The following is a 12,810-nucleotide window of genomic DNA, read 5'->3' as shown; positions in this document are numbered from 1 at the left end:
GGGCTTTCTGGACAAAACAGAGAAATGCAATCCTTTAAAGTTTCGGGTAAGTTAGGAGATGGGACAACATCTGAATAATCATCCATAATGCAACACCTCTTCCTAGAATTTATACTTCCCAGCTTATTAGAAGAGCAAAAGGAAGCTCCATTTGGCTCCTTCTTTGTCTGTTAGGTAGGAGCATCTGCCCTACAAATGCTCTGCCAACTCACAGAATGGGATGCTGATGTGGAGAAGGGGTCATTGGAAACCAAGCTTTCACACACCCCATGAACAGGAGGGGGTAGGGAAAGATGCAAACGGAAGGGTGGCCTATATATATACAGAACTACACACTGCAGGTCCTAGAATATATTTAATAACCTTTTGTGTTTGAATATAGTTGCCAAACCTGCATTTCTGAGTTTACTTGTATACATCAAGGATGGGGAGACTGTGGCCCTCCAGATGATGGCTTCCAAATCCCTTCGGCCCGAGCTGGCGTGGTCAGAGATCAGGGATGAAAGGCTCTGCAGTCCTGGAGGTCACAGGTTCCCCACCCCTGACATATATTAAAGAGGAAGTGTGCCCACCTTTTCTTCTAGTATTTCTCATCATGCGAGGTAATCCGGAAGTGATATTGTAGGAGATGCAGTTTACTCAAATTGAATGTTTCACCTTTCCTTCAAGCCAAAGAGCTAGCTGGAATTTCACTTTGAGATTTCTTAGCCAAACATATCCTCCCTGCCCCTCAAGGTGTCATTGTCTACAATTTACTTGGTAGTGTGGCACAATTCTAATTGGGGGGACATCAAGCCAGATGGTGTTTCAAAAGAAGCTTTTAGTAAGAAGCTTAAGCTAATTCACTGTTCTTTCTTCACAGGTTCAGAAGAAATTGGATATGCTGAATGAAGATTTGCTAAGTGATGGAACAAATGAAAACGAATCTGGATTTTGGGAATCTCTTAAATGGTGAGCATGGCTGTCTTCATTCACTGCCTTTCAAGTTTGCTAACCTGAAAGATTCCTTGATCCTTGTAGCTGCTACAGAATACATATAATCCTGATGTGCCTCGTTATAATTAAATACCACATCACTAAATTTAGAGTACTTTTTAATTTTTTGATTAAGAATGACTTGATGCCATCCTTTCATAGGAGTAGGTATTGCTTTGCCACTAAATCAAATGTGAATAAATTTGAGAAGAGTTGTAATGCTGTCTGCAGAATTGTTCATTGTTTTTTCAGCGAGTGTGATTAACGTTTGGTGGCAGGAGCTTCCATTGGAAAGTTCTATGAAATCAGTGCATTTGTTTTTGAATGGAATGTTTCACATTCAAAAGAGGCTGGATTTTCTGTCTTTAGGTTTCCCATCTTGAGGTTATGATAATATGAAGCATCCCAGGCAGGCAGGCAATGCCTGCTACAGTCCCAACAAGTGTTGGTTAGGTGGAGAATATAGAGTGGAAGTGTAAACCTGGCTGTCTTATGTGACGTTGCAGTATAAACATTGCTCTCCCCCCCCCCTTCTCCTTTTTAAGGGGCTTCACAGGCGGACAGAAGAAAGAAGAGGTGAAGCAGGAAAAGGATGATGTGATCAACATATTTTCTGTGGCATCAGGGCATCTATATGAGAGATTTCTCCGGTTAGTCTAGAATCAGTAGTGCATGACTCAAATTGGAAAGCATATTACTACTACTTGTAAACCACAGTTTGAGAGACTCTGTATATAACCTTTATAGGCTACATTTCTGCATTGCAGGGGGTTGGAGTAGATGACCCTTCGGGTCTCTTCCAACTCTATGGTTCTGTGTACCTGGAATATAAGACCATATATGTAAAAACCTTGTGGGTTCCCCCCCCTGTATGAATATAGCCATAATGCAGCACCAAAAAAAATTAAAAAAAATAACTTGCCTTATGGTATGTATTATTAAGATACAATTGGTCAAAGTATGCTGATATAGCAAGGGTCATATAATATTGATCTTCTTGTGGTGCCATCAGTAATTTCATGAATACAAATTGCCTGAAGGAGCGAGATGTGAAAGCAGGACATTGTACGCTGCTAATTTGGGTTAGTTCTAGATTTATTTATTTTTAAATCACCTTTGCCTGTCTATTGCCTTAACAGGATAATGATGCTATCTGTGCTGAAACACACACAAACTCCAGTGAAGTTCTGGTTCCTGAAGAACTATTTGTCACCTACGTTTAAGGTTTGTTGTAAGAACTTGCTTTATATTTTCTTTGTTGGAAGCCCGAAGCTTCCCAGCCCCTCTCCCTCTACTATGTCTGTTTCTGTGTATCTTCAGCTACTTGCACGTGCACCTTTGTCATTGAGAGATTAGTGGTAGTAATTGTATTTATTAAATTTCTTAAGTTATTTTCTCAAAAACAAGACCCGAGCCAACTTAGAAAGCATTTAAAATATACAAGAGACAATAGATGCTTTTTGTCATGTTTATATCCTGCTCTTCCTCCCAAAGCAGACCAGGGAGGAATAAATATCTGGTTCCTTTAAGGTTTTTATTGGGTTTTGTTTTTGTGTTGCTATAAGCATAAAGTACAGTGGACGCTCGGGTTGTGAACGTGATCTGTTCGGGATGCATGTTCACAACCTGCAGCGTCCGCAACCCGCAGTGGTGCGTCTGTGCATGCGCGGGTTGCAATGTGGCGCTTATGCACAAAGCGCGATTGCCGAAACCTGGAAGTAACCCATTCCAGTACTTCCGGGTTTTGGCGGTCCGCAACCCCCCCAAAAAACGCAGCCTGAAGCGTCTGTAACCCGAGGCATGACTGTACTTTAAATATAATTTTGTATCAGAAACTGTTGGTACCACAAAGCATTATTTTGTTCCAGGAATTCATCCCATATATGGCTGAAAAATACAATTTCCAGTATGAACTAGTCCAGTACAAATGGCCACGATGGCTTCACCAGCAAACAGAGAAGCAGCGCATCATCTGGGGTTACAAAATTCTTTTTCTGGATGTGCTGTTCCCCCTTGCTGTTGATAAATTCCTGTTTGTAGATGCTGACCAGGTAAGTGGTCTTCAAGCTTCAAAAATTACAGTGGTGCCTCGCAAGACGAAATTAATCCGTTCCGCAAGTCTCTTCGTCTAGCGGTTTTTTCGTCTTGCGAAGCAAGCCCATTGACGGCTTAGCGGATTAGCGCTATTAGCGGCTTTTAGCAGCTTTTAGCGGATAAGCAGATAAGCGGCTTAGAAAAAGGGGGGAGGAAAAGGAAAAAACCCCCGCAGGAACTCGCAAGACATTTTCGTCTTGCGAAGCAAGCCCATAGGAAATTCGTTTTGCGAAGCACCTCCAAAATGGAAAACCCTTTCGTCTAGCAGGTTTTCCGTCTTGTGAGGCATTCGTCTTGCGGGGCACCACTGTACCAGGTCAGTGCCATACATCTTTGCTGGCACGTGCAAGAGGGTACTCTCAGAAAAGTGCAGTAAAATGCTCTGGGAGCCAAAACACAGCAAGTCTTGTGCCTTCAGCAGATGTTAGGCCTATCCCATATCTCTACTAACACCTGCTTGTGGCTGATTGCTCTTTCTCTCCACCCAGAGCCTATGTTAGGATGGTGGAAGGAAGCTGTACAGTTCCCAGGAGAAGGGAAGGAAGAGTTCATTGCCATCTTGGGTCATGTTCAGTCAAAGAAACAGAGGGCAGATCCTGATTTGGTAAAGCGGGTCTGGAGTTGTTCCCATCTATGGCAGTGGCATTGCTAGTGGAGATGAGAGCGAAGTTGAGAAGCCATGACTGTCATGTGTATCTCACCTGTCAATCTTGATGGGCCTTTAGTTAATAACTCTCATAACTTTTGGAGGTTGTAGTCCCACATTCTCAACAGAACTGAAATTGAAAGTGGGGTATGAATGACTTTTCTTTAGATTGTGCGTACAGATCTCAAGGAGCTAAGAGATTTCAACTTGGACGGGGCCCCTTACGGTTACACACCATTCTGTGAAAGTCGCAGAGAGATGGATGGATACAGATTCTGGAAGTCAGGATACTGGGCAAGTCACTTGGCAGGAAGAAAATACCACATCAGGTGATAGAAGTTTGTTGTTCCTGATACTGTGCTGCTGTTTGCTTCTGCTTTTTTTTATAGTACTACTTGAAAGCGCTGCATCATCCAACTGCTGCTGTCTAGTGATGGTGAAATGGTGTTGAAAACATGTGTTTGTGTGTAGGATTTGTGCCTCTTGTATTGGAAGTTCCATCACAAAATGAAGAGTGTCCATTTGACATTTTAGACAATAGTAGTCTATTTCTTGTATGCTTTCCTAGACACAAAATCTTCATTGTCATAGGTTAATTTATCATAAGACATATGGGTTTACCTTTGACAGGAACAAATGCAAATAGATTAATGTGATACATTCTGTTTTTTAGAACATTCATCCAATTTGCCTGCTTGTGATATATTTATTTTGAGAAACTTATCTGTGCATTTTGCATTTTACCTCCTAAGGTAGCAGTCAGTGAAACAGTTGCTCTCTTTGTTCTTAGTGCTCTCTATGTTGTGGATTTGAAGAAGTTCCGGAAGATAGCTGCTGGGGATCGGCTTAGAGGACAATATCAAGGCCTGAGCCAGGATCCCAACAGTCTCTCCAACCTTGATCAGGTACTTGTTATGCTTTCATTACAGTTTTGTGTTTTTTAAGATAATTTTAAACAACTTAATTTTTAAAGCATCTGCAGAATTCTATCTTTTGGAAAGCTGCAGGGTCAGCACATAGGTACCGTGTTCTTCGCTCTATAAGACACACCAAACCACAAGACGCACCTAGTTTTTGGAGGAGAAAAACAAGAAAAAAAATATTCTGAATCTCAGAAGCCAGAAAAGCAAGAGGGATCGCTGCGCAGTGAAAGCAGCGATCCCTCTTGCTGTTCTGGCTTCTGGGATATCTGCGCAGCCTGCCTTCACTCCATAAGACGCACACAGATTTCCCCTTACTTTTTAGGAGGGGAAAAGTGAGTCTTATAGAGCAAAAAATACGGTAATTAAGATGGGTGCTTGATGGCGGGAGGACACATATTGAGGTTGGTATGGAGGCAAAATAGGACACATAAAGCACTAGTGGCAGGTGAATGGCCAAGTGGAACTCAATAACCATAAACTGAAGGGACCTTCTGTGGCATGTGGGCTCTAGGACCGGTGTGACAACCAAGTGTATCAGTTGTGGGACAGGAGGAAACGTGGTCACTTAGATGGAACTAGAGCTCTTTGCTTTTAAAAGCCAATAATTTATGGTTCGATAGTTGCCAGGCTTGAAAAAGAAAAACAGCTAGATACTGAGGGCTTACAAATTCTCATTCTGTCCAATGTCTTCATGTTGTTATAACTGTAATCCATCATTCTTGTCTCTTCTTCATGAATCTTTTATGGTCTGAAAACCACATGGGGTGATCTCAGCTAGATTTGTGTTCCAGCGTATAATTTTTTTTGGTCATGTTTTTGCTGTTAAAGTTTGGAGGGCTGTTTGTTTGTGTTCATGCTTGCTTTTCCAGGATTTCTTGTACCCACACTATTCTTAGTTTTCATATGATTACTGGGTTAAAAGAACTGCAATTTTGTTTTCCTTCCAACAGGACTTGCCAAACAACATGATCCATCAGGTGCCCATTAAATCACTCCCGCAAGAGTGGCTTTGGTGTGAAACGTGGTGCGATGATACTTCGAAGAAAAGAGCAAAAACCATTGATCTGGTAAGACTCCTTTGTACACAACAAAGCAGGAAGGGGCACGTGCCACATTTCAGTAAGATTTCAATGTGTTTAAATTCTATAATTTTATCACAGCAGTAAGGATACTTTCTCTAGCTTTCCTGCTTTCATACTTTTTCAAAGAAAAACTTCATCAGTTAAATAAGGGGGGTGTTGTGTTCAGATTTTGCATTCCCAGGTGGTAATTTAATCTCCAAAGACTGGCCTGGGGACCAAAAGCATCAATTGTGACCTCTTAGTAAAGGTGTTGCCTTCAGGCAGTGAGTGCTTCACAATTGTGGACCATATGCAACCTGGCATAGCAATGCATATGTATGAAACTATGTTCAGGGATCTCAGACCCATCCCCTAAATTTTGTGGAATTCTACAGTGTTTAAATTGGAAAAACTGCAACCGTTGTTAGTGGCCTGGTTCGCATATCACATTAGACCATATTTAAATACAAGCTATGGTTTAATTTAGTAACAAAGGTTTGTTTGGAAAGAAACAAACCACAAGCTCAAGCCCAGACTCTGACTTGCTTCCCAGCATGGGAATGCTTCCCAGCTTTAACTATGGTTTTAACGTGGCATGTGAATCAGACCAATAACAGTGAAATTAAAATAGAATGAGCAGCATAGTTTCGCTGTCCAATCATATTCAGGGCTTGAGCTACACAGGCACTGTTCAGTAAGTTTTCCCTGTATGTATGAAAGGCCACAGATTTATTGGCAATGACTTATGTGTTGTGTTGTGTTGCAGTGCAATAACCCAATGACCAAAGAGCCAAAGCTGCAGGCGGCGATGAGAATCGTCCCTGAGTGGCAGGACTATGATCAAGAAATTAAGCAGCTTTTTAGGCGTTTCCACGAAGAAAAAGAATCGGGAGTGCTTTTTGAGACAAATGAAACTAAACCACAAAGTCGAGAAGGTAATTGGTTTCCCTCACTGCTTTTAAGATGCAGCTGTTACCTGTACACTGAGGTCAGGTGTGCCTGGTGATGGAGTTGTCTGCCCATTTCCTAAGACACAAAAGCTCAAATTGGACCATTTTAAGGCATAAATGCAGAAAATATACTATAGTGAGCCATTTAAACTTCAACCTGTGATAACTGACTATGCAGGTTTTATTGTGCCAAAGGTGAGACGTCTGCACTAGAAGAAATGGTAGTCAGTCCCTCAGTTATTTTGACCTTTGGAAAATCAGTATATTAACTGCTTTTTAAAAAGTGGTTCTAAAGTCATGGTTATGTAACTTTCATACATATTCCCCCTCTCCTCTTCCACAGAAATGGCAGCGCATATGGAATTATGATCTATGGTGACCCACCATGTGAGACTATTTCATAGACAATTTTTCTATCAAATGCTAGTTTTTTCTAGTATGTTTGCAAGACTGCTAAGAAAAACTAAAGGGGAGGGTGACAAGCTGTATTACACATGATTCGAATTTGATTTTGGCTGATGGAATAGAATCTGGATGATTGGGATTAGCGGAACTATCTTTCTTTACGCCTGCAAGAGATGGAGGAGCCCACAGAGGAATATACAGTTTTGGAAATGATTGATGTATGCTGAAAAGCAGCAAGTCTCTTCATCTATTTTTTGGCTACTGCACCACTGGACATCGAGATTCTGGGTCACCTCTGCCTTTCTCAGGAGCCCAGAAGAAAGGTACTACTCTGAGAGGGTAAAACCTTGAGAATACACAGGCACTGCCCTCCTTTGTGGATTGAGGTAGGGCCAACTCTTTCAGGTTTGAACAGGGCTTGTTGTCATGCCTTGAATCGAATTACACAGGTATAGATGTCAAACGGATTCAGGTTTTTTTAAAAAAGAAAATTATACCTTCAGTTCTCGAAGAACTACAGTTCCTTCTATTTAAAATGCATTGTGAATAACTCATTCGTTGTAAGGCAAAATTTCAAAGCAACCCAGCCAACTTCAAGAAATATACATTACAAATGAATGCATATTTTAATGAAGCAAACTGTGTGTGGCATCTAATATTTTTTTCATTGCAGACCTAAGAGAGTTGTTATTGAAGACTGCAAAATTAGTAGGGCATTAAGACTTCTGTGAATTTGTGGCTCTCATGAATGTACTTTTGTTTATGCAAAACTGTGGAAGCTTTTTGATTTTGTAAGTTTCATAAGTTTATTTTCCCTCAAACACAAGAGTGATTTCAGGTCAATAAAGCCTTAGAGTTCCTAAATCTTACACTCTAATCCTCCTCTCGTGGGCTCCATGCCCTTCCTAATTGCTTCATTTCAGTTTTTCCTTAAATGCTTCTTACTATAAAATGTCAGTCTTCTCTTGCTTTCACACTTTTCAAATTCTGTTTGGGCCAGGTTTCCAGCTGCGGAAAACATTTCCCTCTAGAAAACTGACCTTTGAAGGAGATAACCAACCTTGTACTTTACTCCGTTTTCTATCTCCAATAACTCTCCCTCCACCGCCACAATCTCCATTTCATATGAAGTAAGCAAGTCTGGCACAAAACCACCATGTTTGAGATGTACTAAACAGCCATTTGTGATTGTAAAATCTTGTCAAATCACCGCAAAAAGTATCAAACCAGGTCATTCTTTTAACTTCACTAAGGGCAGAAGCTCCTCTTCCCTGACTGGCCCTGGCTCATAGCAAGGAAGCAGGGTGTTTTTCAGAGTTCTTTCATCTTCTGTCTTCGGATTTCACTTTTTTTCACTTTTTCCCTGAGTATTTGCTATTGTTTCCCCCACTATTTCAGTGCAACCAGATGGTTGGGGAAGGGAAATTATAAAGGGGGTTAAATAAATTTAAGCTGACTAGAGAGCAGCTTCTTCCTTCATCTCCCCCTCTGTCCTGACATCTGGTTCTGCCTTCCCCCTCAGCTGGGGAAGAGAAAATTGGACTGAACACACCAGCTGCTTCCCACCTAGATGGGCAGCAGACAAAAAACATCATGTTGATACTCAACATCCAGCAGCTTCCATATGAGTTCCCTTAGCTTACCTGGGTCCAGATCAGAGCATTCCAGATCCAGGCACAGTGTAGGAAGCACAACATCCTGAAAGTCCACAGGTAGACCTGGTCTCACATCCATACCCCTGCTGAGGATTCCATGCCTACCAAATAAATTGCTCAGCAGTAGCAAGGATCCCGTAGATTGAGGCGGATCATATAGCCCGTTCCCTATTTGATTTGAGCTGGAAAAGAAGAACACTCAGGGGAGATTAATGGTAACAAAGGGCATGATGGGATTTTCTTTGGCCAGAGTTGTCTGTATCAATAAGTTTTCTGAAGATAAATGAGGCAAAGAGGGAGATGCCTCCAAAAGGGAACAGGGGCTGTCTCTCCTCCCCTACCTCCCCTACCTCCCAGGAGCTGCCTAAGACATCTAATACACTTGCCTGCAAAAGGTGAGGGCTGGCCAGAAACACCCAAGGCCAAATAGGGTAGACAGCCCTCTGGATGCCCAGAACTCATGCTTTTGTTTTAACCAGTCTCTCTTTTTTAATCCAAAGGACAATCTTTACAGAAGTGGGGATATACAGGAGCCGAAATATCCCTAGGGTAAGGCTCCCAAAGTGGTGAGCCACAGCCTTGAGGAACATGGACCCTCTCCAATATCTTCTACCCAAATGCTCTTTTCTGGGCTGTTTCCAAAAGATTGACCAGTGAGCAGGGCTTCTTTGAGAGAACAGACTAATGAGCCTTCACTGACTGTGGGTGAAAAAATTCTTTGTCCATTGATAATGGAGAAGAAGTTCTTCAGGTTCTCCACATTGGGCTGAGGGTGGAGGACTTAAGCAGTAAATATAGAGTGCTTCTCACGTAGCCTGTAAAATGGACCTAAATCTCGCTTTCAGCATAGAGCTGCTTATCTCAGTTTCATGAAGGTCAAAATAGTTTCACCACCACACCAGATACTCTCTACACAACATGGATACTAGGTCACCTTGCTGCCAAATGCCTTTCTGATTGATACCAGACCATGCACATCAGAAAGAGTTTGGAGCGTAAGTGGCTCAGGCTTAGGTGTATCCAACTTTCAGTGAAGGTAATTCAGCTGGTACACAAATGACTTGATGTAGTGCTAAATTTATGGAAACACCAGGAGGGCTGATTGTAAAGGAACACATTTACCTTCTGAAATATGGTGTACATGATCCAGTGTGAAGATTTGCAGATGCTCTAGTCAGGGTGATATGCCAAACCCTCTAGTTGTGAGCAATTATTTAATTATAGAAGAAATGAGTAATTTTCTAGCTCTTGAATGAGCTAGGGGTGACATGATTTCAACAAGAACAGAATTGAACTGCATTTTCTTGACATATGCGCCACCAATAGAGCATAAAGTATAGCGCTTACTGTGCTATTTTAAAGAAAGGCACTTGGAAAGCTATTTATTAAACTTGCTGCAGCTATTGAGACAGCTTTATATGCTTGCTTAGCTTCATAAAGAGGATTTTTAAAAGTTCAGTGTGAAATGTTTTCCAGTTGTGTATGAAGGTTGTGTTAGCATTCCAGAAAATCAAAGTAGAAAAATAAGGAAATGGAAACCAATATTTTTCTAAACTGCCGTTTCTTTGGGATTGGCAGTTTGATTCTCTCCCCCACCCCCTTATTTAACATTCATTTGCCCCCAGTTTGGGTGGTGATCAAGCAACAATGCTCTGTCTTTAGACTTGTGGGTTCTGAAGCTCCTTAAGAGATGACAACTCCTCTGTCAGGTTTCACAACTTGAACAAAGGAAAAAGAGAATGAGAGAGGCTATTGATGCAGTTGCCTCTTCCATGTTCTCTCTGCTTCCTCTGCATCACATAGGATCTGTGGCAACTGAAAGGTAGCAGACATTCATATTTGCTCAGATTCACAGCCACCTCGATGTCCCATTATAAGACTGAAGTTCAACAGAAAGTGTCTCTGTTCACCATCCGTGCATTATGACGCTATATGAAGAGGGCTCTCCCCAAATGAGGGAACTTCCTTCACCTAAAGACTTTGGAGAACACAAAGTTCCAGCCCCTGCCAGTCAGTGCAGAACACAAATATTCAGGCTGACTTATAGATAAAATCTGTTTTATTTTGACATAATTACACACATTAAACTTTAGTGCTTAACTAAATCTAAATCTAAAGCATTGCCTGAAAAATAACTCTAGCAGATTTCCTATGAAATGCTTACCTTATCTGTATTTGTTGGCTCCTTATCTAGGTTACTGCATCCTGACAACTGGCTGAAGGGGGAACCTAGGTGCTTAGCTAGTAAGGGATTCTGGGGATATCTGGTGTGCAGGGTGGTGGTGAAGCAAGCTGATAAGGGATCCACATAAGGTCATTGCTTTTCATGCTCAATTTCTCTCCCTTAAGTATGGAGGAGAAGCTTAGAAACCTGGAGTAGTTATGCCCATCAGGAGGCCCATCAGATAAAGTGGGTTGGCTCAGGTATTGGAGGGGTGAAAGGGATAACAAAGCTAAGGGACCTAGATGGCTGTATTAAGCAATTTGGTTTACAGTAGTTACACAGCTTATGGTGGTCATGTCCCTGCACAAACCATTCTCTCCTAAAAGGATGGTACTGCTGGGTTACTTGGGTTATAAGTACATTACTATTTATATCGGCTCATTTATAGGCTTCCCTATCTGTTAGACCAGGAAAAACGGCACTATTTTTTAGTGATCATTAAATCACACTGGTTGAAGAATAATGCTGGCTTACAAAAGCACTATAGAACCTTCATTGTACAGAATACTGTAAGCACAAATAGACAGGTCCCTATTTGTACTTTCAATGTCCTTGAGACTTAAATATCAAGCTGGTTTTGCAAACTCTGTTTTGAAGATTGCCTGTGTTGTAGTAATTTCTGCTCTTCTCTTTCCCCTGCCCACCCCAAAAGAAATTCCAGCAGTTCCCTTTCTCTCTCCCCCACCCTTTCTTTTTAAAGCATGAAAGTCAGAGATGGAAGTAATTGTTAGCTAGCTGTTGGGCTTAAAATGGGAATGAGCAAAGGTTTTTTTGCAGCATTTATATACCTTTTTCTCTTTCAGCTGTGTCCCCATTCAATAATAATGTGCTGAGTGAAGCTCCTCATATCTGTTGATGTACAAAATGTTCAGTACCTTCAGAATGTTACCAGGTTATAATTTATCCTCCCAGGTCTGCTAAACACAATAAAGCTATTTTCATTGTTCCTCTTTAACAAATGTTGTTCTGATTTATTGGGTTCTGATAATGTACTAAGTTTGGCGTCTGCAGAATTTACAGAATTTAACTGTATCTGAGAAAGCCTTGCAGTGTGTCAGGGTTTTCTGTTAGCCACTGAAAAGTGGTATGAGGTATTCCAGTAGTTAAAAGGTTGTCCTTCCCACTGTATCAAAGGAACTTGGCCATTCAGGTGAGACGTTTTATTTGTTTTTTGTCCTTGCTGTGTCATGGGCTCAGGGTGAATGCATAACTCAGACTACTATTTAAATGAATAAATGACTTGACAGAACACATGAGAGCAGGTTTCAAAAGATGGAATATAACCATAAAAGAGCAGAGAGAATTATTTTAGAATTCACACTTGTACCCAGTTCTTGCAGGGAACTCAAAAGTATCATGGAGTTTCCCATTCAGCAATTATAATAAAATATTCAAGGTGTTGGGTTACCTGTTCTTCATTACATTGCCCAATATTGCATGCCATTAATGCTTTGTAGCCAGGATCTAGTTCTCATGTTAATAAGCATGTGTACATTTGCAAATTGCATCCATGTTATACAAATGCCACTCCTACTTCTACCTTTTCAGAGAGAGTATGTGTAGGCAGAAAATGCCAGCTCCCAGCCCTAGATACCCAACCAAACAAAGGTAACTATATGCAGTGTATTCTGTCATATGAAGAGTTTACACAATGAAGTGCTCATGTCCAAAATAGGCTTTAACTAAATGTTTCACTTTTATTACCCAGTTGGGATAGATTACCCAGTTGCCAGTATATTAACTAAAATATAGTTAACTGTAAGCTGAAACCATAAACTATTGAAAGTACACTGGTAAGTCTGTTCTCCTGCTCTACTTAGTCAAGGGCTGGACGCACTGCTGATTATTCATTTGGAGTTTTAAATATTGCAAAGCAG

The 12,810-nt window shown here is 41.2% G+C and overlaps 1 protein-coding gene across 2 annotated transcripts in view; it reads left to right on the top strand.

Annotated features, from left to right (window-relative positions):
- UGGT1 (UDP-glucose glycoprotein glucosyltransferase 1) overlaps positions 1–11,892 on the top strand; it is a 43,437-nt gene extending 31,545 nt beyond the window's left edge. For both annotated transcript variants that reach the window (XM_081864048.1, XM_081864047.1), the window contains 9 exons: positions 863–951; positions 1,521–1,625; positions 2,115–2,199; positions 2,844–3,026; positions 3,884–4,044; positions 4,506–4,620; positions 5,589–5,705; positions 6,466–6,634; positions 6,993–11,892. In XM_081864048.1, coding sequence (XP_081720174.1) covers positions 863–951; positions 1,521–1,625; positions 2,115–2,199; positions 2,844–3,026; positions 3,884–4,044; positions 4,506–4,620; positions 5,589–5,705; positions 6,466–6,634; positions 6,993–7,018 — 1,050 coding nt within the window. In that variant the 3' untranslated portion in view covers positions 7,019–11,892. The remainder of the gene's footprint in view (positions 1–862; positions 952–1,520; positions 1,626–2,114; positions 2,200–2,843; positions 3,027–3,883; positions 4,045–4,505; positions 4,621–5,588; positions 5,706–6,465; positions 6,635–6,992) is intronic.
- The last annotated feature ends 918 nt before the right edge of the window (positions 11,893–12,810 follow it).

The sequence above is a fragment of the Podarcis erhardii genome, assembly GCF_964252035.2.
Source record: "Podarcis erhardii genome assembly, chromosome: 5".
Taxonomy (NCBI): Eukaryota; Metazoa; Chordata; class Lepidosauria; order Squamata; family Lacertidae; genus Podarcis; species Podarcis erhardii.
Note: the sequence above shows the minus strand (reverse complement) of the source record. Positions and strands in the feature narration are given on the sequence as shown.